At 39.4% G+C, this 26,942-nt stretch overlaps 1 protein-coding gene across 1 annotated transcript; it reads right to left on the reverse strand.

Moving 5' to 3' along the window:
• Positions 1–14,247: 14,247 nt before the first annotated feature.
• On the reverse strand, positions 14,248–23,540 carry LOC109259984 (olfactory receptor 52B4-like). The gene is made up of 2 exons (XM_019437978.2): positions 23,521–23,540; positions 14,248–15,211 (listed from the first exon to the last, which is right to left on the reverse strand). The coding sequence occupies exon 2, from the start codon at positions 15,208–15,210 to the stop codon at positions 14,248–14,250; it is 963 nt and encodes a 320-aa protein (XP_019293523.1). The 5' UTR covers position 15,211; positions 23,521–23,540.
• Positions 23,541–26,942: the final 3,402 nt, after the last annotated feature.

The following is a 26,942-nucleotide window of genomic DNA, read 5'->3' on the forward strand; positions in this document are numbered from 1 at the left end:
TGCATACTCTATATATTTTTTAAATGTTTATTTACTTTTGAGAAACAGAGTGTGAGTGGGGGAGGGGCAGAGAGAGAGAGAAAGACAGAATCCGAAGAGGCTCCAGGCTCTGAGCTGTCAGCACAGAGCCCAACGCGGGGCTGGAACTCACAAGCCGTGAAATCATGACCTGAGCCGAAGTCGGAAGCTTAAGCGACTGAGCCACCCAGGCGCCCCTCAAATTGCATACTCTAAAAGGGTGTATGTTATACCCATAACACATACCACAACAACATTGATTACAAAAGAAAATTATGTTTTCTGTTTCATTATTTTTTTGATTTTTTAATTTTTATTTTAATTCCAGTTAGTTAACATACAGTGTAATATTAGTTTCAGATGTACAATATAGTGACTCAACAATACCATACATCACCCAGTGCTCATCCCAACAAGTGCACTCCTTAATCTCCATCACCTATTTAACCCATCCCCACCTTGGATGGAAGGAGGAGCAAGTTTGGTGTGTTTGGGAATCTCCAAATAGTTTCATGGGACACTACTTGGAGCTCTAGGTAAGCAGAAGAAAGGCCACAAGATGTGGACAAGCGTCACGTCATCAAGACTGATTTCCACAGGCAGGGAGAGAGATGGGGAGTTATCTGAAGGAGGATGACAGCCACCACCTAGATCCCAGTGCGGGAGTAAAGTGTCAGCTTGCCAGGTCCCCTGACTTCCCTCTCATCGTGCCCACAGTACCCACACCGTCCCACGGCAGGGCCCAGCGGGGCTCTCTGCTCTTCGAGCTTGCACTCGCAGAAGGAAGTCAGAAGCCTGGGTCTCTTCAAATATCAGCATGCATGAGGCCCAATGCACATGGAGGATAATTGTGTACATCTTGTAATTTTTATTTTCTTATAAAGCTTTTCTGTTTTTTTTAATAGACTTTGTTCACAGAATTCTAAAGCTTATTAGTATAGAATTATGTATTTTTTTTTACTATTTTTAATTATCTGTAATGAACTACTTTCATCCACAATTTCATTAGTTTGGGCTACCTTTTGCCTTGTTAGTTTGTGTAAAATGATCACCTAATTCTTTCTACTGAAATTTAGTTTCATATATTTTATATGTTAATATACTCTTTCAAAAGCAAATTTCCCTGGGTGAGGGAAAAATGATCACCTAATTCTTTCTACTGAAATTTAGTTTCATATATTTTATATGTTAATATACTCTTTCAAAAGCAAATTTCCCTGGGTGAGGGAAGATGGAGGTTTGCAGACAGGAAGGGGCTGGGCAGCTCTCTAAAACTGGAACCCTCGGGGCGCCTTCGTGACTCAGTCAGTTAAGCGGCTGACTTCAGCTCAGGTCATGATCTCCCGGTTTATGAGTTCGAGCCCTGCGTCAGGCTCTGTGCTGACAGCTCCGATCCTGGAGCCTGCTTCGGATTCTGTGTCTCCCTCTTTCTTTCCCCCTCCCCAACTCGTGCTCTGTCTCTCTGTCTCTCTGTCTCTCTCTCTCTCTCTCTCTTTTTCTCTCTCAAAAGTAAATAAACATTAAAAAAAAGCTTTTTAAAACTGGAATCCTTGACCCAGCTTTACAGAACACCCTGTGCTGTTGCATTTGCCTCCAGTTGTGGTCCTTTGAGAGCGAATGATTCAGAAGGGAAGGGGCAGGAGATAGGACACTGCTGATACCAACCAGCACAGCACAGTGCAGACTCACAGACTCCTGGGCCCCAGCTCCACGGACGCAGCTCCAGCCCATCTCCAGAAGACATTTCAGAACATTTGTATTCATCAGTGCCAAGTGGCACATTCACCGAATGAAGAGTAAAATCCGAGGTCTCTGAGAATATGTGAGGGACCACAGATACCACCTGCAAAATGTGATGTTTGCTTCAGCTTTCTTACAACACAATAGAAAGGTATTCAGGGGTGACTGACAGCTCAGAGCCTGGAGCCTGCTTCAGATTCTGTGTCTCCATCTCTCTCTGCCCCTCCCCTGCTGGCACTGTATCAAACTCTCTCTCAAAAATAAATCAACATTAAAAAAAAGGTACTCGTATCCCACATTAAATAGAAATATTCTAAAATTGTCTGAGTGTGTTCAAGATGACCACGTGACACAATAGCATTTCTGGTAGAAAGATAATTAACACTTATTTATGTACTATGAGGTGTCCCCCCACCCCCCAACCAAACAACTTGAAGACAATTATGACCATGCTTCTTAAGTCTCCAATATTCTCAAGAATAACTTAAAACATTTAGGAGATAGTACCTCACCTGTAGGGTCTCAGCTACAAAGCAACCCTGAGGAGAAAAACAATTCCTCTTTCCTACCCGAGGGGGACTAGATGAGTCACTTGCACTGGGTGGTGCACAGCCTGAGAGAGGCACTGCAGAGGGGGGAAGGTTGAAGGTGCTGAGATTAACAAAAACAAAATAGATCTGGGGTGCAGTCAGGATCAAGAGATTGCCCAGCATCATCTTCAGATGAAATGGAAAATCTCTAGAATCTCACACAATTGAGTGCAGATCCTATGTTTATTCCAGTGAGGGTCTCAGGTTCCCAGGGTTGAAAAACTTCTGATCGCCATTTGGTGATGGCTCTGTATACTGCTGCTTGCTCCTTGTCCATGAACAGTCTTGCAGACTGAAGGTTCCTTATGCCCTGAGATTCTCCTGAGCCCACCCAAACTTTCCATGGTGGATACCACATCCCTAATTATGACCCAGCATAGTCCTAAGGCCCCAGAAATAAAAGATGGCCTTATAACCACATATACTTTCAGAGATGATGGGAAAGAGAAAGCCGTAGGATGGATTCCTGGATGGTGAGAATCCACACTTGATGCCCACTGGATTGTGTATTTTGAATTCAGATTGCTTCTCTGGTCTTTTCTTCAAAATGGAAATTTTAGAAGCAGCTCACAGCAGAGGGCGCCATTTCTTGGGCCAGGATGCTCTGTGAAAAGATCATGGCCCTTAGCCTGGAGATTTCTTTGTTGGGGTTTGCTAACAAGCCCCCCCCTTCCCCCCCCCCCCAACCACTTTCTCATCTTGAACTCGGGACTAGGAATTTCAGAGGATGAAAGACTTGAATATCCCTGGAGAGTTGCCTGTCAATAATTCAAGAGAGTGTAGGATGTCCCTAGTGAGCCAGAGCCTCATTGTTGCAATATACTGACTGGTATGCAGGGGTCTAACAGAAATAGACAGAAGCTGATTTCTGCCAGTTTCCATGGATGAGTGCTGGAGATAAGGGTGTGTGTCCACACCCAGAAAGGCTGGATATATCTGATTTGATATCCCTTCCCTCATCAAAGGTCACCAGGAGATGGAGGGGTTGAAGACTCCCTGGCAAAGAAGGGACCAGAGCAGAAACTGCTTGGCCAAACAGCCCATTAATTCTATTTGTCTCATTTTAGGTGTCGGTAAAAGGATAGTTGTCAATGAAAATGCCCAAGACCTGGGGATATTACCAAGTATGGCAACACCATTTGACCTTCTCTGTCACTGGAGACTCAGAACAGGCCTTTCTTCATTCCTGACAGGAAAGAGTGAGGCTCATCAGGAGAGGAGAAACACTGACCCACTTACACCACTGCTGAGGGCACCCGTGCGTCCCAGCACTCCGGAGTCTTCCTGTGTCACTGTAAGTCCTAATGTGAACAAGCCAACTGAAAAATGGAGACTTGGCTGGGCAAAGAAAGGAACAAGTTTCTAGTGAAACATAATTACTGAGAATTAGAAAAGAATATCGGACACTTGCAGTTTTAGTTCCAACATGTAAAGAATTTAAAAGCCATTACTTCCAACTTTACAGTAAGAAAAAAACCGAACAGAATGACTAAAATCCAAAAGACAAGAAATAACAAGTGTTGGTGAGGATATGGAGAAAAAGGAACCCTCGTGTACTGTTGGTGGGAATGCAAAGAGGTACAGCCACTGTGGAAAATAGTATGGTGGTTCCTCAAAAATTTTTTTAAAAAAGGGGGTGCCTGGATGGTTCAGTCAGTTAGGCATCCAACTCTTGATCTCAGAGTTGTGAGTTCAAGCCCTATGTTGGGTTCTGCACTGACTGCGAAGCCTACTTAAAAAAGTAATAATAAAACTAGGACTACCATATGATACAATAATTCCAGTACTGGGTATTTACTCAAACAATATGAAAACACTAATTCAAAAAAAAAATGTATGTACCTCTGTGTTTTTCGTAGCATTATTTACAATAGCCAAGATATCGAAGCAACCTAAGTATTCATCAATAAGTAAATGAATAAGAAAATGCCATTTGCAACAAAATGGATGGACTTAGAGTGTATTATGCTAAGTGAAGTAAGTCAGACTGAGGAAGACAAATACCATGATTTCATTCACATGTGGAATCTAAAAGAGCAAAATAAAACAAAACAAATGAACAAACAAAAAGCAGAATCAGACCTATAAATAGAATAAGCTGGTGGTGACCAGAGAGAAGGGGGGAGGGATGATGAAGGGGAGCGGGAGATACAGTTCTCCCGATATGGAATGAATAAGTCATGGGAATAAAAGGCACATCACAGGGAATATGGTCAATGATGTTATAATAAGTTTGTATGGTGACACATGGTAGCTGTACTTGTGAGCATAGCATATACCATATAGAGAAGTTGAATCACTATGTTGTACAGCGGGCACTAAAGAAACATTGGGTGTCAACTATACTAAAAAAAAAAGAAGAAGAAGAAGAAGAAAAAGGAAGGAAGGAAGAGAAAGAAAAGAAAGAAAGAAAGAAAGAAAGAAAGAAAGAAAGAAAGAAAGAAAGAAAGAAAGAAAAAAGCTGAACAAACAACATCAATGTCTTTTCCTGGGTGCCACAGAGAACTGAGGCCATAGGATAAACCACCACCCTCGAATCTAGAGTCAGAAGATAGGTAAATGCAGACAATAACAGCCTCCATCTACTTACCTAGAGAAGTTGCATGAGTCATCAACTAATAGGTGCATTAAAATGGTAATTTTATTTTTTAGTAATTTTTTCCGTTTATTTATTTAGAAAGAGACAGAGACAGCATGAGTGGAAGAGGGGCAGAGAGAGAGAGAGAGAAGGTCAGCACAAGAACCCAATGTGGGGCTCGAACTTGGAACCATGAGATCATGACCTGAGCCGAAACTGAGAGTGGGACACTTACCAACTGAGCCACCCAGGTGCCCCTAAAATGGTAATTTTAATGAATTGCTAGAGGCCAAGCCTGGATAGCTTGAGAGTGAGAAATTCCTGGGAGAAACCAAGTTAGGGGACTACCTCACACAGTCTGGGAATTTATTTCCAAGAAAACCAAATCAGGTCCACTAATGAAGAGCCAAGGGGGAAAAAGAAAATCTTGTCTTTTCTCTGGCAAAGGGAAGGTGAAAGAACCATTATGAAATATGTCTAAAGAATTCCCCACAATAAAATGAAATGCAAGGGAAAAAGGAATGAAAAGGGGGGAGAAAAGAAAATATCCAAAGAATTGTGGGTCAATTTCCTAATATGTAATATATGTTTAACTGGAATACCAAGAGAAAAAAAAGAGAATGGACCAGGATCACAAAAAGTATTCAAAGTAAAAATGGCTAAGAATTTTCCAAAAAAAACCCCAAAAAACAAAAAAACAGCCAACATCAAATAAGAGATCTAAGAAGCTGAGATAACGTCAAATAGGACAATTTTGTGTTAATTCTACACCTAGAAAATGAATATCACATCACTTTTTAACTATTATGTTCAGTTTGCTTAAAAAGGCAGCAAGAAATAAGATATAAGGAAGTTTTTGTTTGAGAATAAAGTTTGTTTGTTTAGTTTTTTTTTACAATGATGAATTCTTTTATAATCAGATCAAATTTTAAAATTATCTATGATTAGGGCACCTGGGTGGCTCAGTCAGTTAAGTGGCTGACTTCGGCTCCGGTCATGATCTCACAGTTTTTGAGTTTGAGCCCCGTGTAGGGCTCTGTGCTGACAGCTCAGAGCCTGGAGCCTGCTTCAGATTCTGTGTCTCCCTCTCTCACTGCCCCTCCCCGACTCACACTCTGTCTCTCTCTCTCAAAAATAAATAAACATTAAAAATTTTTTTTCATTATCTGTGATTTTCTAATCAACTTACTCTATTTCTTGAAATAAAGCCAAGGTAACAATGTTTAAAATAAACCAAACTGCATTCTAAAAAGGATTCATTTCAAAGCATAAAGAAAGGAAGCCAGGATAAAATCAATCAACAGCTATAGATTTAGATAAATAGATCACCTCAGTTATGAGCTATGTTTCACACTGCAACATGCCTTTTTTCACACCCACGTGACAAATACCCCTCTCACAAACTGCATAGCCAGGAGGACTGTACTGTAAGCCTAGATTTAAGGTCAGTTCAGAGATTCCAGAAGAGATAGGATTAATAATGAATGTGGGTACTGTGGGCAGGCTGGAGAGGCAAGACAGTGAAGGAGACATGCATGGTCTCAGTCATGTCTGGGCACTGCTCTCCCTCCACTGGGGCCCCTCACACAAACCCACACAAATACAAGAAACCACCCACCCTCCACATGCCATCAGAAGATATATATCTAAAACTCCATCTACTTTTTTCGTTCTCATTCTAACACTATTTTCCACACTGGCATCACCTCTTTTCTGCCCTATGGCCTCCTGATGATTTTCCTGATTAACACACTCTACATACCCAACATACATTCTTTACAGAACAACCAAAATTATCTTCTGCAATGGAAATATGATCACGCCATGTTTGAAAACAAAACATTTCCTTGGGTGTCCGTTGCTTTTAGGTTTACAATTTAATTCAATTTTTTTAATATTTATTTTTGAGAGAGAGAGAGAGAACACGCTCTTGTGCACACACATGGATGGGGGAGGAACAGAAAGAGGGAGACCAAGGATCTGAAGCAGGCTCCACACTGTCAGCACAGAGGCTGATGTGGGGCTCCAACTCAGGAACCACGAGATCATGACCTGAGCCAAAGTCGGACGCTTAACCCACTGAGCCACCCTGGCGCCCCTTAAACTTAAGTTATTAACAATGTCTACCTGGCACTTAGTGAGGGGATCACGGAGAGTTTCTGGTCTTAGTTAAAGCCGATCATTGTATTCCATTCCTGCTGCCCTTCTTACAGTACCTCACCAGAGTCAAGCTCCTTCTCATGTCATGTGGTTTTGTCTCCTGAACTCTCTGCCCCTCCTAATTTACTTAACCAAGTCCAACTAATCCTTCATATCTGTCATTAAAGTCTCCTTCTTCAGGTAGGTATCTTTGACCATGGGACCCAACAAGGTCCATTATCACAAGTGTTATTCAAATGCTTATTTATATCTTTATTTGTAGTGTCTGTTTTCTCAAGTCAGCAAACTCTGAGTTTGCATATTCCTCTCATATCCTAAAAAATATGTGGAGATTGAAACGAAAAAGTACCATTTTCAAATACATCTAAAGAAAAAAGTGCTTACATATAAAGTTAGCAAAATATGCATTAGATCTGTATGCTGACCATTAGAAAATGCTGTAGAAATAAGCCAAAGAAGACGTAAATAAATGGAGAGGCATACTAGGTTCATGAATCAGAAGACTCAGCATAATAAAAAGATCATATATCAATCTTTCCAAATTTTATCTATATATCTAATGAAATTCCTATCAAAATCCCAGCAACATTTTTGGTAGTCATAGACCCACTTATTCTAAAATCTATAAGGAGAAGCAAAGGACCTGAAATATATAGAACAATTTTAAAGAAGAATGATGTGTGAGAAATCACTCTACTTGAAGTTAAAGCTAACTATTTAGCCATAATAATCAACAATAGTGTGTCAGTGGCAGAGGATAAATGCAGAGATCACTGGAACAGAATAGTAAACCCCAAAACAGGCCTACATAAATATGTCCACCTGATTTTGGACAATTAATTATACAGAAGTAATTTAATGGGGGAAGAACAGCTTTTGTCAACAAATGGTGCTGGAGCAATGAACAATCATAGGCCAAAAAGAAGGGAAGGGAAGGGGAGGGAAAGGAAAAGAAGGGAAGGGTAGGGAAGAAGGGAGGAAGGGAGGAAGAAAGAAAGAAAGAGGGAAAGAGAAAGAAAGAAAGAAAGAAAGAAAGAAAGAAAGAAAGAAAGAAAGAAAGAGAAAGAAAGAAAGAAAGAAAGGAGGAAGAAAGGAAGGAAAGAAGAAAAATGGAGAGAGAAAGGGAGGGAGGAAGGAAGGAAGGAAAGAAAGTTAACTCAAAATTGATCATAGATTTAAATATAGAATGAATACTCATAAAACATTTGGAAGAAACAGAAGAAAATCTCTCCAAAATCTGGAGCAAGATGAAGAGTTTTAAGATGACACCAAAAGCACAACCTGTAAAAGGAAAAAATCAATAAACCGGGCTTATCAACTTAAAAACTTTAAAAAGTTTTAAAAATTAAAACTTTTTACTCGGAGAAAGTCCCATTAAGAGAATGAAGACAAGCTATGGGCTGGGAAAATTTATTTGCAAACCACACATCTGCCAAAGGCCTTACGTTTACAATATGTAAAGAATCCTTAAAACTTAGCGGTAAAAACACAACGAATTCAACTAGGAAACAGACAAATTACACAAACATATTTCATTGAGAAATATGTCACAGGAGAAATGTGACAAACAAGCACATGGAAAATGCACATCATTAGCAATTAGAGAAATGCACATTAAAACCACAATGGCATAGCTATCAGAGTGACTGAAATAAAAAATACCGATGACAAAAAAAAAAAAAAAAAAAAACTAGGACACCAAATGTTGGTGAGGATACAAAGAAACTAGATCACTCACGTGTACCGGTAGAGCCACTCAGGAATACAGACTTCTGGCTTCTTATGAAATTAAATATTCATTTAGCGTGCAACCCAGAATTGCACACTGAAGCATTAATCTCAGAGAAATGAAAACTTACATCTACACAAACACCTATGCATGAGTGTTCATAGCAGCTTAATTCATAGCCCCAAACTGGAAACAACTGAATCGTCATTTAACATATGAATGTTTAAAAACACTATGGTACATCCCTTGTACATCCATGGTAGAATAACAGGGAATTCTACACAATAAAAAGAAATAAACAATAAATTGATACACAGAACTATGTGGATGAATACCAAGCAAATTATGTTGAGTGAAATAAACCCAGTCTCTAAAGGTTATGGGCTGTATGATTCCATTTACGTATCATTCATAACAAAATTTTAGAGATGAACACCCAATTAGTGATTGCCAGGGGCTAGGTATGGAAGGAGAGGGATGTGGATAAGGCAACAAAAGGTATCATAAGTGGTGATGAATAATTCTGTATCATAACTATGGTGGAGGTTCTGTGAATCTAACGTCATAGAATTATTTACAACTACAGGCATATATGCTCACACACACTCACACACACACAAAGAACTATACACACACAAGCACACATACAAATCGTACACATAAAACTGATAAAGTCTATTAAGTTCTGTGGTTTGTACCAATGTCAACCTTACAGTTCTGATATTGTGTTAACTAACATGGGGTGTTACCATTTGGGAAAACAGGTTGATAGAGAGAAACATGAACTTCCAGTACATAGTTATTATGCAACTTTCTGTGAATATATAATTATTTTTATTTTTTTTTAATGTTTATTTATTTTTGAGAAAGAAAGAAAGACAGAGCATGAGCGAGAGAGGGGCAAAGAGAGAGGGAGGCACAGAATCCAAAGCAGTTTTCAGACTCTCAGCTGTCAGTACAGAGCCTGTCGAGGGCCTGAAACCCATGAACCATGAGATCATAACCTGAGCCAAAGTCTGACGCCCAACCGACTGAGCCACCCCGGTGTCCCTAATTAATTCAAAATTAACAGATGTTTTGTAGGGGCACCTGGGTGGCTCAGTTGGCTAAGTGTTCAATTCTTGATTTCAGCTCAGGTAATGATCCCAGGGTTGTGGGATGGAGCCCTGCATTGGGCTCCATGCTAAGCATGGAGCTTGCTTGGGATTCTCTCTCTCTCCCTCTGCCCTTCTCCTCTGCTTGCATGCACTCTCTCTCTCTCTCAAATTAAATTAATTAATTAGCTAATTTAAAAAAGATGTTTTGCAGTTGTTAAATGTGAAAAAAGGTATCTTAAGATGAATGAAAATAAAAAACAATAATTATAATAGCAAATATACATAAGTATATGTTTAACGACATTCTAAGCATATTACATATAGTAACTCATTTAATCCTCATAAGAACTCTATAATGTTTATAAAGTAATGCTAATTTAGAGATGAGAAAATGAAAGTAATGAAATTAATATGAATAATACTCAAATCCTTGCTTATAGTCAATTTTCTATGATTAAGCAATGTAATAAGACAGAAAAGATATACATATAGCTATTAATGTATTTAAATGTTAAATATTTAAATCAGTTTATAAAAACAATAAAAATAAAAATTTATCTAGACATATTGGATAAATACTTAAAAATGAGACTGAAAACATGTATTGTTATAATACAATTTAAAATTAATGAAAAGAGATAAGGAGAACCCAGAGTTTTGAGAGTTAAATGGCAAAACCAAAAATAACTAAAATCATCTGGGGGATTTAGTAGTCAAGAGCACAACCTGACAAATAAAAATAAAATGGATTTGTCTTTGCCTCTGACATTTTCCTTGGTAGAGTTTCTGTTTCCCCATCTGTAATACCTATTTTATGAAGTGCAAGTGAAGGTGATGTGAGGTAATGTATATAAAATGTTTTGCATGGGACCTGTAAAGTAAGTACACAAATGATTGTTACTATTACTTTATAAGATGAAATATGGTCATCTAATATATGTTTAACCTCAATGTCAATTAAAAATATAAGTAAAAATTGCAATATACAGCAACTTCTTACTCAACATGTCTCCAGAGGCAAGGGAAAAAAAGCAAAAATGAACTACAGGACCTCATCAAAATAAAAAGCTTCTGCACAGCTAACGAAACAATTAGCAAAACTAAAAGGCAACTGACAGAATCGGAGAAGATATTTGCAAATGACATATCAGATAAGGGGTTAGTGTCCAAAATCTATAAAGAATTTATCAACCTCAACATCCAAAAAACAAATAATCCAGTGAAGAAATGGGAAAAAGACATGAATAGACACTTCTCCAAGAAAGACATCCAGATGGCCAACCGACACATGAAAAAATGCTCCACATCACTCTTCATCAGGGAAATACAAATCAAAACCACAATGAAATACCACCTTACACCTATCGGAATGGCTAACATTAACCATCGGGCAACAACAGATGTTGGTGAGGATGCAGAGAAAGAGGAACTCTTTTGCATTGTTGGTGGGAATGCAAGCTGGTGCGGCCACTCTGGAAAACAGTATGGAGGTTCCTCAAAAAACTAAAAATAGAACTAACCTACGACCTAGCAATTGCACTACTAGGCATTTATCCAAGGGATACAGGTGTGCTGTTTCGAAGGGACACATGCACCCCATGTTTATAGCAGCACTATCAACAATAGCCAAAGTATGGAAAGAACCCAAACGTCCATCCATGGATGAATGGGTAAAGAAGATGTGGTATATATATACATACATATATGTATACACAATACACAATGGAGTATTCCCTGGCAATCAAAAAGAATGAAATCTTGCCATTTGCAACTTCGTGGATGGAACTGGAGGGTATTGTGCTAAGTGAAATTAGTCAGAGAAAGACAAAAATCATATGACTTCACTCATATGAGGACTTTAAGAGACAAAACAGATGAACATAAGGGAAGGGAAACAATAATATAAAAACAGGAAGGGGGACAAAACAGAAGAGACTCATAAATATGGAGAACAAACTGAGGGTTACAGGATGGGTTGTGGGAGGGGGGATGGGCTAAATGGGTAAGGGGAACTAAGGAATCTACTCCTGAAATCATTGTTGCACTATATGCTAACTAATTTGGATGTAAATTTAAAAAAAAAAATAAAACAAGCTAAAATAAAAAAAATTGCAGTATAATATGTTTGTCCTTTTAAATGGCAAAAAAAAAAAAAAAATAAGGAAAACTGTGCAACTCCATTATTAGTGCAGAGATAAATTATCCTCATCCTTTCTGAGGACATTTTTATAAGATTCATTAAAAAAAATCTATAAAATCTGCAATAGCATATCTAGGACTCCATCCTGAAAATAAAAAATTGAAATACCCAGAGTAAGATGTATGTTCAGGGAAGTCTTATTTATATAGTTAAAAATGGAAAGCTCCAAATGTCCAATAATATTTAAAATGTATGAAAATATATATGCAAAGAACAACGAAGGTAAAGCAATACACCAAACTGTTACCAGTGGTTTCCTCCTGACTAGGGATTTTCTTTATATTTTTGTTGTTTTCCAATTGTCTTACATTGAGTATTTACATCTTATATTAAAAGACAATATGTAAAACTTTGATATGTGAGCATAACTCGTTCTGGAAACATGCTTGTAATCCAAAGCACTTGTATACCAAAGCAAATTTCAAGAACCCTTGGCTCCGTTGTGATCATGTGACATTGGGCGTCACGTACTACTCCAATTGCAAGACATTGCTCATTTATCCAGTTAAAATTTATTAGAAATGTTTACTCGTCTTGCAGAACACTCATAGAACAAGTTATTCGCAATCCAAGGTTTTACTGTTACTTACAAATAATTTATCTAAACATATCTGGTCTGTAAACTTAAGTGGCAAATAGAAGTGAGCCTTAAATTTGTAAATATATAGTCATAATGCTATGCAAAAAGGGCTTAAAATAATAATGCTTCATTAAATATAGTAACACTCTGCAGTAAACTACTTCATAGGCATAGTAATTGATTGTATAAATGCATATGTATTAGAAACGATGCCAACAAGTACTGCCAGAAAACTAGTTATACATAGTGGAAAAGAAACATATATAGTACAATCAGTATTCTGTTTATGTATCGTATGATACTATTTTCCAGGTAGATAAAGGAGTAGATCAAGCTTTAGATACAGATGGAGATAAAATACAAACACAGACTCAGATACAGGAGTACATGCAGATATAGAAGTATATAGATATGGATAGATAGCCATAGAAGACAAATTTTTAACAATAAAATTATTCAGGGGCTGTAAAGTTTATGGGTTTATGAGTTCCATTTCATGTTTGTCTTTTTTCTTAATTTCTAATATTTTCTACAAGAAACATAGATTTTTAAAAAGATACATATTTTAAAATGAAATATGGACAACACACTATCTTGCTCAGGAAGGAAGTATCAATTAAAGAGCATACTGGGCAGGAGATGTGGTTGGAGAAAGGACCACAGAAGAGAAGAGATGAGAGGTGGGCATGGAAGGAGGAATAGGAGTTTCCCACAAGCTGATGGAGGTTATCCCAAGGCAGATCAGGGACATGGAGAGCATGGCATGATCTGGGGAAGGTGAGGCATTAATGGCCCAGTGTGTCTGATGCTCGGGTTGCTTGGAGGTGACATGGCAGTGCTGCTATAAAGGAAGTCAGAAATCAGGTCATTAAAGGCCTTGAATGCCCTGCTGAGGAGGGGATCATTGAAGAACATAGCCTGACGTTGAGATAGGAGGGTCCCTGTTCCCAGCACACACCACCCCCCAGAAACTACAGGAGAGACCATTTTCAATCCCCTCAGTCTCCTCAGGGGTTTTTCTGCCAAATACAAAACACAATTCATTTATTTTCTCTTATTACAGACATGCATGCTGATCGGATATAAATTATAATGTAATAGGAATAACTGCAAAACACAGGGATCACTGATTCCAAGAATATCATTAGCCAGAATGAAGGCCATTAAGGAGTAGAGGTTTGTATGTGATTGTCTATAAACATCAGGAGATGTCTCAGAGCTTGAGAAACTCAGTGAGAAATAGCTGAGCAAAATCCCAGGCCAGAGCACGGCTCTCACTTCATCCATTTCTAAAGATCATCCTAGAGTCATTAAGGACATATGACTTCTGAAAATCAATGCATCCTGTCCCAGGGTCTTTGCAGGAGTGGGCTTGCTCAGTCCAACATGGTGCTGAGCTCAGTTGTTTTGACAATGAAGGAGTGAGTCCTCCAACCTCCCTGGTGGTCTTGCTCCATAGACAGAACCCACTGAGCTTTCTCCTGGTGTTTCAGCTTATCTCTCCCACCCACCACTTCCACAGACCACTTCACATATGGCTAGAGATTCCGAAAACTCAGTTCTTCAACCAAAGTGATTTCTGCTTTGTAAACAACATGTGAACCACCTGCTCTCTGATTTGCTTGGTCTTAATCCCGTAAATGATGGGATTCAGCATAGGTGGGGCAAGCATGCAGATGTTGGCCAACAAGATGTGGGTATGAGGAGGAATGTGGCGTCCAAACCGCTGAGTAAGTGTTGTGAAGATCGCGGGGCTGTAAAAGAGGACAATGATGCAGACATGGGAGCCACATGTGTTAAGAGCTTTGTGGTGAGCATCTCGGGAAGGGATGTGGAAGACAGCACGGAGAATCAGCACATAGGAAACAAAAATTAGCACCACATCTAAAACCACTGTTAACATTAGGATGGAAAATCCATACCAGATGTTCACACGAATGTCATTACAAGCATATTTGGCCAAGCCAATGTGTTCACAAAAGGTGTGTGGAACAATATTATTTTGGCAGAAAGTCAGTCTTTTCAAAAGAAATACTATGGGGAAAAGTGTACAGAAACTTCTCAGAATTATAGTCACGCCAATTTTTCCAATCAGTGCACGTGTAAGAATCGTGGTGTATCTCAGTGGGTAGCATATGGCAATGTAGCGGTCAAACGCCATCACCAGCAAGATCCCTGACTCAGACATGAAAGTGCAGTGGATGATGAAGAACTGAGTTATGCAGCGATCCAGGGATATCTCCCCAGCACGGAACCAGAAGATGGCCAAGGCCTGAGGTACTGTGCACGTGGAGAGGACAACATCTGCTCCGGCCAGCATGCAGAGGAAGAGGTACATGGGTTCATGGAGGCTACGCTTTGTGAGGATAATGCAGATGAGCAGGCTGTTCCCAAGCAGGGTGATGACATAGGAAACGAAGAAGGGGATGGAAATCCACACATGCTGGTCCTCTAGCCCGGGGATGCCCAGCAAGCGGAAGATTGTATGGCTAACAGCAGTGTGGTTTATGGTTGTCATGCTTGGAGCAGATGACCTGGGATCTCACTTTCTGTTCACAAAGAGATGAAAGAATTATTCTAATATTCCTTGTGAATATTAAGACTTTTGTCATATCTCACACTCTTCATCTTCTCAGAACATGCAAATAGGAAATACGCAAGGATGAAGGATATGGTCTGCACCACAGTGAGTGACAGTCAATTATCCTTACCTCCAACTAACCAAAGTCAGAGACATTACTGTCTGTATTTCACTTTCAAAGAGGATTATGCATAAATAGAGAAACTCATTATTCATGACTGGGAAGAGTGTAAAAAGATACTTGAAACTGACTAATTTAGTAGACAAGAGGCAGCATAAGAAAAGGCGAGCATACCAATCAATGCACAGTATGTTCATGAAACACTTCCAGCGTAGGGTGACAGGTGCATAGGGACTTGCACAAGCAGTGAAGAACCTGATCACAACTTCATACTTAGACCTCACCCTTCACACAGGACACAGCCATCAGATGTCTTAAAGCTATTAGTGTTGAATGATAACCCGTGAAGGTTTATTGGAATAGTAATTGAAGAGAATGGATGCTAAAAGGTAAGTTGGGTTCCAGGAATAGAATGGATCTGAATGTAATACAGCCACAGAGGAATTAAACTAATATTTATTAAGCATTGTTTTATGCCAGGAATTGCAGTATGCACATTATATGTGGCATTTTGTATGCTCTTCATGTAGGGAGCAGACATCCACTCTAGGGAGTGGATATTGTCTCCATTTCACACCTAAAGAGGGACTCAGAGAATATGAAATTCTTGTCCAATTTCCCAATCAATAATTGATAGAAATGAGTTTGAAATTTCTCCGACTTCAGTGCATACAGTTTGCTCATTTGTGAAGAGAATCAAGAGAACTTCAAGAGGTAACAGGGCTTGTGTGTCTCATGTTCATACCTTGGGGAGCTAAGCCTAGAAATGACTGAAAGTGGAAAAAGAAAGGCATTATTTCTGGGGATGGGGAGTCGTAGTACTTGACATTTCTAAGATTCTTCTGATAGAAACTAACATGTAATTTTACCATTTGTTTCCTAATACACCTTCCTTCATTCATTAGCTTAATCATTCAGCAAGCTTATCTGGAGCATGGGCTGTTTTTCAGACATCATGTCCTGTGCTTGAGTCCTAACTGGGCTTATAGATTGAGAGAATTGTGGGTAGGTAAGCAGATGAGAGCAGTAAAATGTTACAGGTGTAATGGGCTCAGAGGGCACCTCCTGAGAAGACAGCCATGTCTAATCCCGTTTTCACCAGAATGAAGAAGAAATGGAACCAATAATAAAATACCTTCATCCTGGGGTTTCTGAAAATGTTAAATGACAAGGTATCTTAAAATATCTAGCTCAGGGGCTAAGATAAATCTTATGCTCACTAACAGTATTTCTTCCACTCCAGCTCCCTCTTTTGGTGCTGCGATTTTTCTTTCTGGGGAGGAAAATCGGCTCCTGGTTTTTCACACCTGCCGAGATGCCCTGGCCCCTTTCCCAAAATTCCCTCCAACATCTGGCTTGGGGCAGGTGACCCGTCTGCTGCCATTCTCAAGGCTCTTTTCATGGTTTTCCAGTAGGGGTCCATAGTCTAAGTAAATGTGTTTTCTGTTTTCTCATCTCTCGTAGAACTATGAGGCACCTGCCATTAACTGGATTGCTTCTCCTGATTTGCCACCCTACAGGAACTTCCATCTGGCCCATACATTCTCAGCTACCCTCCCAGACCTCACTTTCCACAGCTGCTAGAACCGATCAGATTTGTGCTTCTGGTCTTTACCATTCTTTGTCCAGATGTATCAATAGCCTCCAAGAGGCCCGTCACCTCCGGCCTTTTGGGGACAGAACACCAGCCCAGTCCTTACGTGGATCTCGGAACCTCTCCACCCCCAGATGTCTAATTCACTCACCAGCCTTAGGCTGAGTCTCCAGGAACAGAGGCCATGAGATCCATAATAAAAATTGGCTGGTGGGTCAGGAGTTGGGCTGTTTATCCTCTCTTGTGGAACTCTGGAGGGAAGTATTTATACCAGGGCTCCGGGGACAGAGCAGGTCTCCACCAGCCTCACCTTCTTCCCAAATGGGCTGGGTCTCTAAAATCATTTCCCATTACCCTCCCTTCCCCCTGACCCTCTTACTCTCTTGCTTCTCTCAAGATGCTCTGATAAGAAAGCCTTTTCTACCTAATCTAGTCTTGCTAGAGGCTTATTTAATGAATGTTGACTCATTTTCAAAGGGAATATTAAATACTCACAATTACTATGTACCAATGATTTCTATTTGTAGTTTTTTTCCTCACAAAAAGACTTAGGTTGAAGTTATATTCATTCCCTGGATTTTAATAAGTTGGAAATTTTAGAATCATGAATAATGATGTTTAAGTATTGCCCAAGAGTATATGAGCATTTATAAACTGTTAACATGCTTAACAGTTAGTGGAAGAGGTGTGAGTCTTAATTACCTTAAACATTTGTATTTTATTTGCCTGCTCCCTTTGGCGGCTGTTAAGATTTTTCACTTTATCTCTTTTTTACTTTATCTCTTTAGTGTACACAGACACAGTTTATTGATTTGTATTCTCTTTGAGGGTCAATGAGCTTTTGTAATCTGTAAATTTATGACTTTCATATAATTTGGAAAATTCCAGTAATTATTACTTCCAAAATTATTTTCTACCTCAGTCTCTCATCTCAATTTTGGGATCCCAACTACATATGTTAGACCTTCTGGCATTGTTCCATCAGCACCTGAGGGGCTCTTCATTTTTTTTTTTTTCTTTTCCTCTCACATCTTTAGTTGGAAAATTCTACTGATAAATCTTATGGTTAATTATGAGAAGTACAACTATCAAGGTCAAAGAATAAATGTATTCATAGATTTGTTAGGTATTAAAAGTTCCCTCATGGTGGTTGTACCATTGCCATCTGTCATTCTGATTGTTTATCAAGTGTGGCCATTTGCAAGAATGGCTGCCAATAATTCTTCCCTTGGCTGCACACACAAAGCAATTCCCCCAATCATGAGGTGTAGTCTATTCTCTGACCCATCGAATCTGGGATCACCTTATGACTTGCATTGGCCAATAAAATAGACTTGAAATGAGGTGTGCATTCCAAGGCATATGGACCTGGCAACTTCCATTTTGCCCTCTTGGAGGCCAGCAGCCATTTAAAAAGCTGAGGATAGACAAATGAATCAGAGAACATGTGGAGAGAGATCACACAGAGGACAAGAGAAGCATACCAGCTGACAACCATAAAGGTAAGGGTTTTGCTTTAAAAAAAAATTTGTTTTAATGTTTATTTATTTTTGAGAGAGTGAGAGCACAAGTCAGGGAGGGGAAGATAGAGAGGGAGTCAGAGACTCGAACTCAGAACTGGGAGATCATGATCTGAGCTGAAACCAAGAGTTGGAGGCTTAACCAACTGAGCCACCCAGGTGCCCCTAGTTGCTTCTTTATAGCATAAACATGAACTGTTCTTGGCATACAGTAGGCACATGATAAATATTTATCGAATGAAATATGACAGAATGAATAAACTTTGAGCAATAGAAATACGTGACTTCAGTTGCTGGGTGTCATTTAAGGTGCTTGGATACCCTGAAATCTGGTGATTCCCCAATCAGGGAGAGTTTGGCAGAGTTTCAGAATGTTTTATGGGTGTTGGATGATGCCAGGGAATGGGATTTGGGAGCCTCTCACTATTCAATTCGTCGAGGAATTTATCAAGAATTCCCACCTCGGGGCGCCTGGGTGGCTCAGTCGGTTAAGCATCCGACTTCGGCTCAGGTCATGATCTCGCAGTTCGTGAGTTTGAGCCCCGCATCGGGCTCTGTGCTGACGGCTCAGAGCCTGGAGCCTGCTTCAGATTCTGTGTCTCCCTCTCTCTCTGCCCCTTCCCTGCTCATTCTCTGTCTCTCTCTGTCTCAAAAATAAATAAACATTAAAAAATATTTTTAAAAAAATGAAAATTGCTTAAAAAAAAAAAAAGAATTCCCACCTCAGCCTGGTACTTCAGGCGGTGAGGCATTTCACTGCAGGCTACATTTACAGCAATATTTCCCATTTCATTTTTTGTAACTGCTCCTCAGACACAGTGCATAATTCATCCTTCACCCCTCGTTTGTCATGCCATGCACTTCTACTACCTCTGCATCCTTACACTCATTGACTTTTTGCCAAAAATATCCTGTTTGATTTTTTTTGAGTCATATAAAATCATGAAATTTTTACTTTAATTTTTTTTAAGTTTATTCATTCATTTCTACAGAGACAGTGAGCGCGAGTGGGGAAGGAGCAGAGAAAAAGGGAGAGAGAAACCCAAGCAGACCCTGCACTCTCAGCACAGAGCCTGAGGCAGGGCTCAAACTTACAAAAACGTGAGATCCGGACCTGAGCCGAAACCAAAAGTCAAATGTTTAACCAAATGTTTAACCGACTGAGCCACCCAGGTGCCCCCTGAAACTGTCACTTTAAAATAATAGTAATGAAATGCAAAAAAAAGGACAACTGTTGCTAGTGAGGTTTAATTTACTTTTTCTTTGCTCTTTTATATATATGTTTTTACATTCATAACCATACTATATCTTTTATAGAGATTTATAATAGTTATTATATTTCAAACATACGATTTTATGGATGCAAAAGACATCAATTTATGATAGAATCATATTTTACCCATCCATTTCATAACTGTTTTTAAATTTTTAATAAATTTTCATTGTGATAAATGTATATAACATAAAGGTTACCATCTTGATCATTTTTAAATGTACTGTTCAGTAGTATTAAGCATGTTCACACTGTTGTGCAATCGATCTCCAGAACTTTCCATCTGCAAAACTGAAACTCTATAGTCATTAAACAACTACTCATTCCCTGCTTCCCCCCAGCCACTGGCAAACATAATTCTTTTTGTCTCTATCAGTTTGAGTACTCTCAATATCTCATATAAGTGGGATCATACACTATCTGTCTTATGACTGGCTTATTTTATTTGTCAAAACGTCCTCAGGTTTCATCCATTTTGTAGCATGTGTCAGAATTTCCTTCCTTTTGAAGGCTGAATAATCTATTATATGTAGAAACAACTCATTTACAGGTTCTCAGACCCAATTCCAACATGGGGGAGGTCCTCCACAGAACACAAAGCAATTCTAGGCAATGACCAGGGTGTCCAAGAATTAACTTCATTCTGACACCACCTTCCCAGAGATAGCATCAGATTCCGCAGATTACGTGTTCAGTCCTACAAGACTACCTACCCCTGCCCCCATCTGAGACACCAGGTGCAAGTCCCAGGCAGTTACCTGGGCTTCTGACTTGTACAACCACAACCTCCTCCTTAGGTTCTTTTAAACTCAGGAAAACATTTACATTTGTCAGCTGAAGGATGGAATCAGCATCTTCATGGAAGAGATGCGTAGGATGAGGTATGGAGAAAAAGCGAGGAAATTCCAAGCTCTCTGAGTGCACCACTTTGCCCCAAACACCTGCTGTTCACCCAGTCCTTTTGGGTTTTTATAGAAGCTTCATTCAAAGTCATGATTGACTAAGTCATCGGCTATTGGCTGATTCAACCTCTAGCCCCTCAGGATGTCAGGGGTGGGACTGAAAGTTCCTACCCTCTAATCACAAGTTAGTCTTCCTGGCTACCAGCTTCTTGGGTGGTGTCCAAAAGTCACCTTCATTAACATAACTAAAGACACCTTTATTACACTTAATCACAGGAAATTCCAAGGGTTTTAGGAGCTGTGAGTCAGGAACCTGGAAAGAAGACCAAATACATATGAGGAATATATTTTGGTTGTCTGGATGACCAAATACATACGTTTCTAATAAATCACAATATTGCAACCACATCACGTTTGTCCATTCATCCATTGGTTACGATTTAAGTTGCTTCCACCTTTCGCCCATTACCCACAATGCTGCTATGAACACAGGTATACAAATATCTCTTTGAGACCCTACTTTTAATTCTTTCGGATATATACCCAGAGTGGATTTGCTGGATCATGTGGTAATTCTATTGTTAATTTTTTTTTAAAGAACCACCATACTGTTTTTCATAACACCTGCACCTACCAGCACTGCACAAGGGTTACATTTTGTCCAACACTTAAAATTTCCTGTGGAGATATTTTGTTGTTTTTTTTGTTTGTTTGTTTATTTTGTTTTTTTTTTTAATAGCAGACAACCTAGTAACCCTGACTCACAAAGGTAATGTAAACAGATTAAGAAAAAATGTAAATCTTCCCACATAAATATTAAAGCGTTATCAAAAATGCCAAAGTTTAAATGACTTGCTCACTAAGGCATGTATTTAAGTTCAAGTTTTTTCTAAATTATGAAGGAATGTATTTTTTTAGAGTTAGTGTTTTAAACATATACGGATTTTCAAATTATTTGTGCTGATTTAAAACGGGATGAATCTTTACTAACTACCATTCAAATGGAAACAAGACTATTTGGTGCACTAATGCTAACAATGCTAACATGTGTAAACCTGATTTGGGGATGGTATTGTGGAGGAGGGGATGCGCAGGCTTGGAAAGCCATAAATATCTGACCTATAGATGTGGGTCAGAGGGAGAGATACTAAAAGGCGGCTCTGCTTCTGGGCTCCCTGGGGTGATACCTGTCCTTGAGACCTTGAGGCAAATATATAAACTCACCCATCACTCTAATAATTCCTGTGGTGATTCATGCCATCCTAACCCACAGGAACTCCACTTGAAGCAAATAGGTGATATTTTCTTTCTATGGAGTATAATTTCAGGGTGGAAGACCCTAGCCAGACTGTATGTTATTGGATCTAAGCCAGGTGGTTAGCAATATTAGGACTGTCGTCGACAGTGAAGTTGACAGAGTTGGAAAGACTTGAGCAGTTGTATGCTAGCGCCATAGTCACTGGCTGGCAAAGTCAACTGTGTGCAGGTCTCTCAAACGCACCATTCTGTGACATTACGCTGACAATGCGAAATTGGCCATAGTAGGAGAATAGGCACCGTGAAAACTGGCAAATACTACAAATTAGGGCCCTGTTTCTATTCATTTTTTTAATGTATTTGTTTATTCATTTTTTTATTTTTCTATTTGTTTGTTTATTGGTGAGCTGGTTTACCAACATACCACGACACTAGACTCACAAATAAGGGCTGTCCAAGTAGAGTGGAAAGTATTATCTGGGGGGCAGTATGAATATTCTGGGCATGAGGACCCTCTTTAGATCTCAGGGTGCCAAAGATCTCTGAGCCCCTCCAATGACGTTCCACGGTGGCCTCCGATCCTTTTTATTATAAACATCCAAGGATTTAAAGGGGCTTATTTATTATTTCCTTGTCCTGATCCTTCATTACACTCATCCAATATTTGCCACTCGGTTGTTTTGTTAAACATTTTGAAGACTTACACCGTGCTTCAGCATACTGGGTTCTGGAAACACACAGAGAAAAAGGATAATTTTGTGAGCCCTCACAAAATTCACTATTAATCAGAGGAACATGGCCAAGTAGTCAGATATGCTCCTATCTGAGAAAGGGCTACTGACTGACCAAACTCCTTGTGAAAACAAGGGAAAAGAAATGGTTTACGGGGAGATGTATCAGTAAGCACATTCCTGACATACTGGGCAAATGATAAGAACTTCCCTGAAAAAAGGTCTTTTTCTCAGCAAGACAAAGCAGGGAGCTAGAGGTGCATTGTCCAGGATTGTGAAAGTACCTGGATCAAGGCTAATGAAGGATTCATGAGGCATCTGAGAAATTATCTTCAGTGACCCTGAGCTAAACAATCAGCCACTTTAGTACATGCAACTTCAGCTGTACAACAGACCCCAATTCTGGGCCTCTTAGCCTCTATATTCTTCCTCACAGTAGAAAAACTCTCTTTGCTCCCCCCAAAGTATCCAATGAATACCACTGTTTGTAATCTCTTCAGGCTCTTATTCTGCTTCAGATTCATCTCCTTTTCCTGCTATTTTTTCACGAGCGTTGCATGAACAGCCGGCCACCAACCTCAATAGTATTATCATGTCTATTTTCAATCCTTCCATCTCCTCCAGCAGGATAGCTTTCCTCAGGGATGTGTGTTCTCAAAGCGGTTGTGTGGCCACTGAATGACCTGGTGGTAGTTGTCCTCAGCAGGCAGGTCCTCACAAGCCTCTACTGGCAATTCTTTCACATGATTTATTTTCAGTGGTTTCACCGTTACCGAGAGTTATAGGGACAGAAACAGGAGGGGATTTTCCTACTGCAGAAATAAAATGCAGAGATGAGGAGAGTAGAACCCAGAGAGGGAGACAACTATGTTGACACGTACTCACTGTGTGCTAATATTTGAGTCACACACTAAGTCAATGCAGAGATGATGATGGTTGTTTATCTGTGAACTTCACCATAGCTCAGTTCAGATCCTGAACTTCTCACTATCTGAGTTCAGCACCAAGCTCCTCTCCTGAGAGCGGAGATAGGGATGTCAGGTTCAACACACAGTCAGAGAGGGCATGGAAGTGAAGCCCTAGAGTGTGGCCTGGATAATATTGGTGGGATTTCAGACAAGTAATTTCCAAACCCATATTCTATTACCCCTACTCTTCATTCTATAGCAGAAAGGTTAGGACATGGCTACCTGCCCAGGGAATGCCTTTGTTCTGCTCTTTCTCCGACCCCCTAATCATAGTCAGAAAAACCTTCTCAATTTCATTCAGTTCAGAAAGGTCTTTTGCCCCTTAATCCACTCACAGAAGATGAAAGAATGTATAGTAAGTTACAAAAAAATCTTCCATTCCCAGCTATATTCCATGGAGCTGTGACAATGTTCTTGAACCTCGAAGTCCTATTTGGGAAAATTGGTGATGACAATATCTATTGCCTTGTACTATTACAAGCCATTACAGATGCCATGGGCAGTATTTTTATATCAGTGCCTATCACTGAGATACAAAGGATCACTTTCCAGATCTTATCTATTTCACTGGGCTAGTAATCCTTCGGTTTATGTTACTAATGTAAACACTTCAGTGTCCAGATATTCTAGTCTTTGTTAGCTTTCCCCCTTCTAATCTATCCTCAACTCAGCTGCTAGATTAATATATCCAATTAATGTTTTCCAGTTTCTTTTTTTTTTTACATTTTATTTACTTTTGAGAGAAAGAGAGACAGAGCATGAGTAGGGGAGGGGCAGAAAGAGAGGGAGACACAGAATTGGAAGCAGGCTCCAGGCTCCGAGCTGTCAGCACAGAGCCCGATGTGGGGCTCGAACCCACGAACCATGAGATCATGACCCGAGCCGAAGTCAGTTGCTCAACTGACTGAGCCACCCAGGCACCCCAATGTTTTCCAGTTTCTTAACTCATCATGGCTGACCATTTACTCACAGATTAAATCCAAGATCTTGAATTTGTACTCTGGGCAAATATGCTTTGGCCACCATCTTCCCAAATTTACACTGCCACCACCACACGGAGCTGAAAGCTGTTTTGTTTTCCCCAGAGTTCAACCCATTCAATGTTATCCATAACTAAGGCCCAAGAGTCAAAATAATCTTATATTTGTCTCCATTGTTTTATAACCATGTCATATGTCAATAGCCATATACAATGTATACGGTTCATCGTACTAGGCTGATTTTCTCACTTCTTCTTTTACTTTAAAGTTCCAATTGACATCCCCGACTGTGGTGTCAAAATATGCATATGGAAATATTTTACTTTCTTTCCCAACATAAGCTTTCAACTTAAATTTTTTATCATTACCTTAGTCAACACAAACTACAATTCAACTTTCGTATTTCTTAGTATCATTTTTAGGTAAGGTAGCTATTGAAGTCTTTTCCTACATTTTGAGTATTATGAATTTCTTTTGACTCTTTTGTAATACCATTTACATTTCAAATGGTTCCCTGACTTGTCTTGGAATATCCATTATTGGTCCAAACTAAAAGAGGATAGTCTCTAGGTACTGTGATTGACAGGATCAAATTGTTGGTGGCCATTAATAAAGTATAATTTTCAAAGACTATACATGCTCCTTAGCAGATCCAAAAGCTCACAGATTGTTTTGTGCTGTCAGCGCATGGCCACTGGCACACATTCCAATTACCATCTTCCAATGTGTCTTTGACATGGAAGTCACAGGGATTTGGATTTATTCCATGATCCTAAGGACAGAGCCATCTGAACATTCTGTTGTAGCACAAGGATGCCCTTGTTGCTCTAGAAGCCACTGAAATTAAGCACAAGATATATAAGAGAAGGTGATATCATTGATATGCTGCATGGAATGTAACCCAATAGTGCTACTATTGAAATGCCATCATAAAATGAAATACAGAAAAGGGAAGTCTATTAGACATTTATGTAGTAGATTAAAATAACAAACAAGAGGCTCCAAGTAACCCTGGAGTAAGACTGTAAACTTACACTGTGTATGAAGACAAATTGGCTTTATTGATACGAATAATAACAATAACAACAGCAACAAAACAGTCAAACATACCAACCCCTTTTGTTTTGTGATATCAACAAATCTTCAAACATGCAGTACGACTGGTCCTAATTTGTTCTCTATCCAATGAACTATTTTGTTAATTCTTCTTAGTCCATTGACAAAATTTAGAACCTCTTCAATGGTTATTAAAGATGATATAATGACTCAAGTCTCTCTAGCCCTTAAGTTATTGTGTAGTTTCCTCCAATACACTGTAGTAATCTTTTTTTTCTGTATGACTCATTTTGGCTTTGATAACATTAGCAGGTCAGTGTGCAAATGTCCTATAGTAATAAGCATAGAACAATTATTGCAATTACCTTATTTAGAAGCTGACATTAACTTTGTTAGAGAAGTACATCAATCCAAGACTATAGGAGAAAACCAATGACCATAATATTTAAATCGTATGGGTATAGCTTTTCTTTAGCAGGATTTATCAACAAAACGTGCTATTACATTTTAATCTCAAGAACATCTCTTGATACTATCTTCTACAATGGTACTTTTACTAATGTTGTAACATTGTCTTCCTATCAAGCGTTATATTATTATTGGTGAATAGAGGTTCTACTTCTTCTTGTGATATGGAATTATCATAATAAAGGAAGGCAGAGGAAGCCTGCCCTCTCATTTTCTTTCCATAATCGTCTCAGTAGTTTATTGATATTCAGCTCCTTGTAATTATTTAACATCTATTTTTCCCCCTTTAACTTCATTGTTCAGTAACTAAATGAACATCTCTTTTTTTCCTTGAGCGAGTGCACAGGAGTTGAGGCGGGGCAGAGAGGGAGACAGAGTATCCGAAGCAGGCTCTGCACTATCTGCTAGCAGAGAGCCATTATGCAGGGCTCAAACTCTCGAACCGTGGGATCATGACCTGAGCTGAAACTGGAGGCTTAACCGACTGAGCCACTCAGCCACCTCTGAACATCTATTTATTTAAGTAGGTAACTTTGTCCATCCATATTTTTTCCTCTAGTTCTTTTTGAATTATTTCGTGTCTTTATGTATGTCCATAGGCCCAACCCCCTCAGCTCTCATTAGTACTTCATCTCTGCAGATGTCTTCCTGGCAGTGACAAGATAAGAGACTGAACAGAACCCACTTACAATCTGTACAGGAGTTCATCCAATCAGATCAGAGTATACATTCCAGATCTGGTTGTCTCCAACCTCCTGAAAATCCTGATAATACTCTCTACCAGTTCTATTTCTCTTAT

This window comes from Panthera pardus, unplaced genomic scaffold, assembly GCF_024362965.1.
Source record: "Panthera pardus isolate Hobbes unplaced genomic scaffold, ASM2436296v1 HiC_scaffold_12, whole genome shotgun sequence".
NCBI lineage: Eukaryota > Metazoa > Chordata > Mammalia > Carnivora > Felidae > Panthera > Panthera pardus.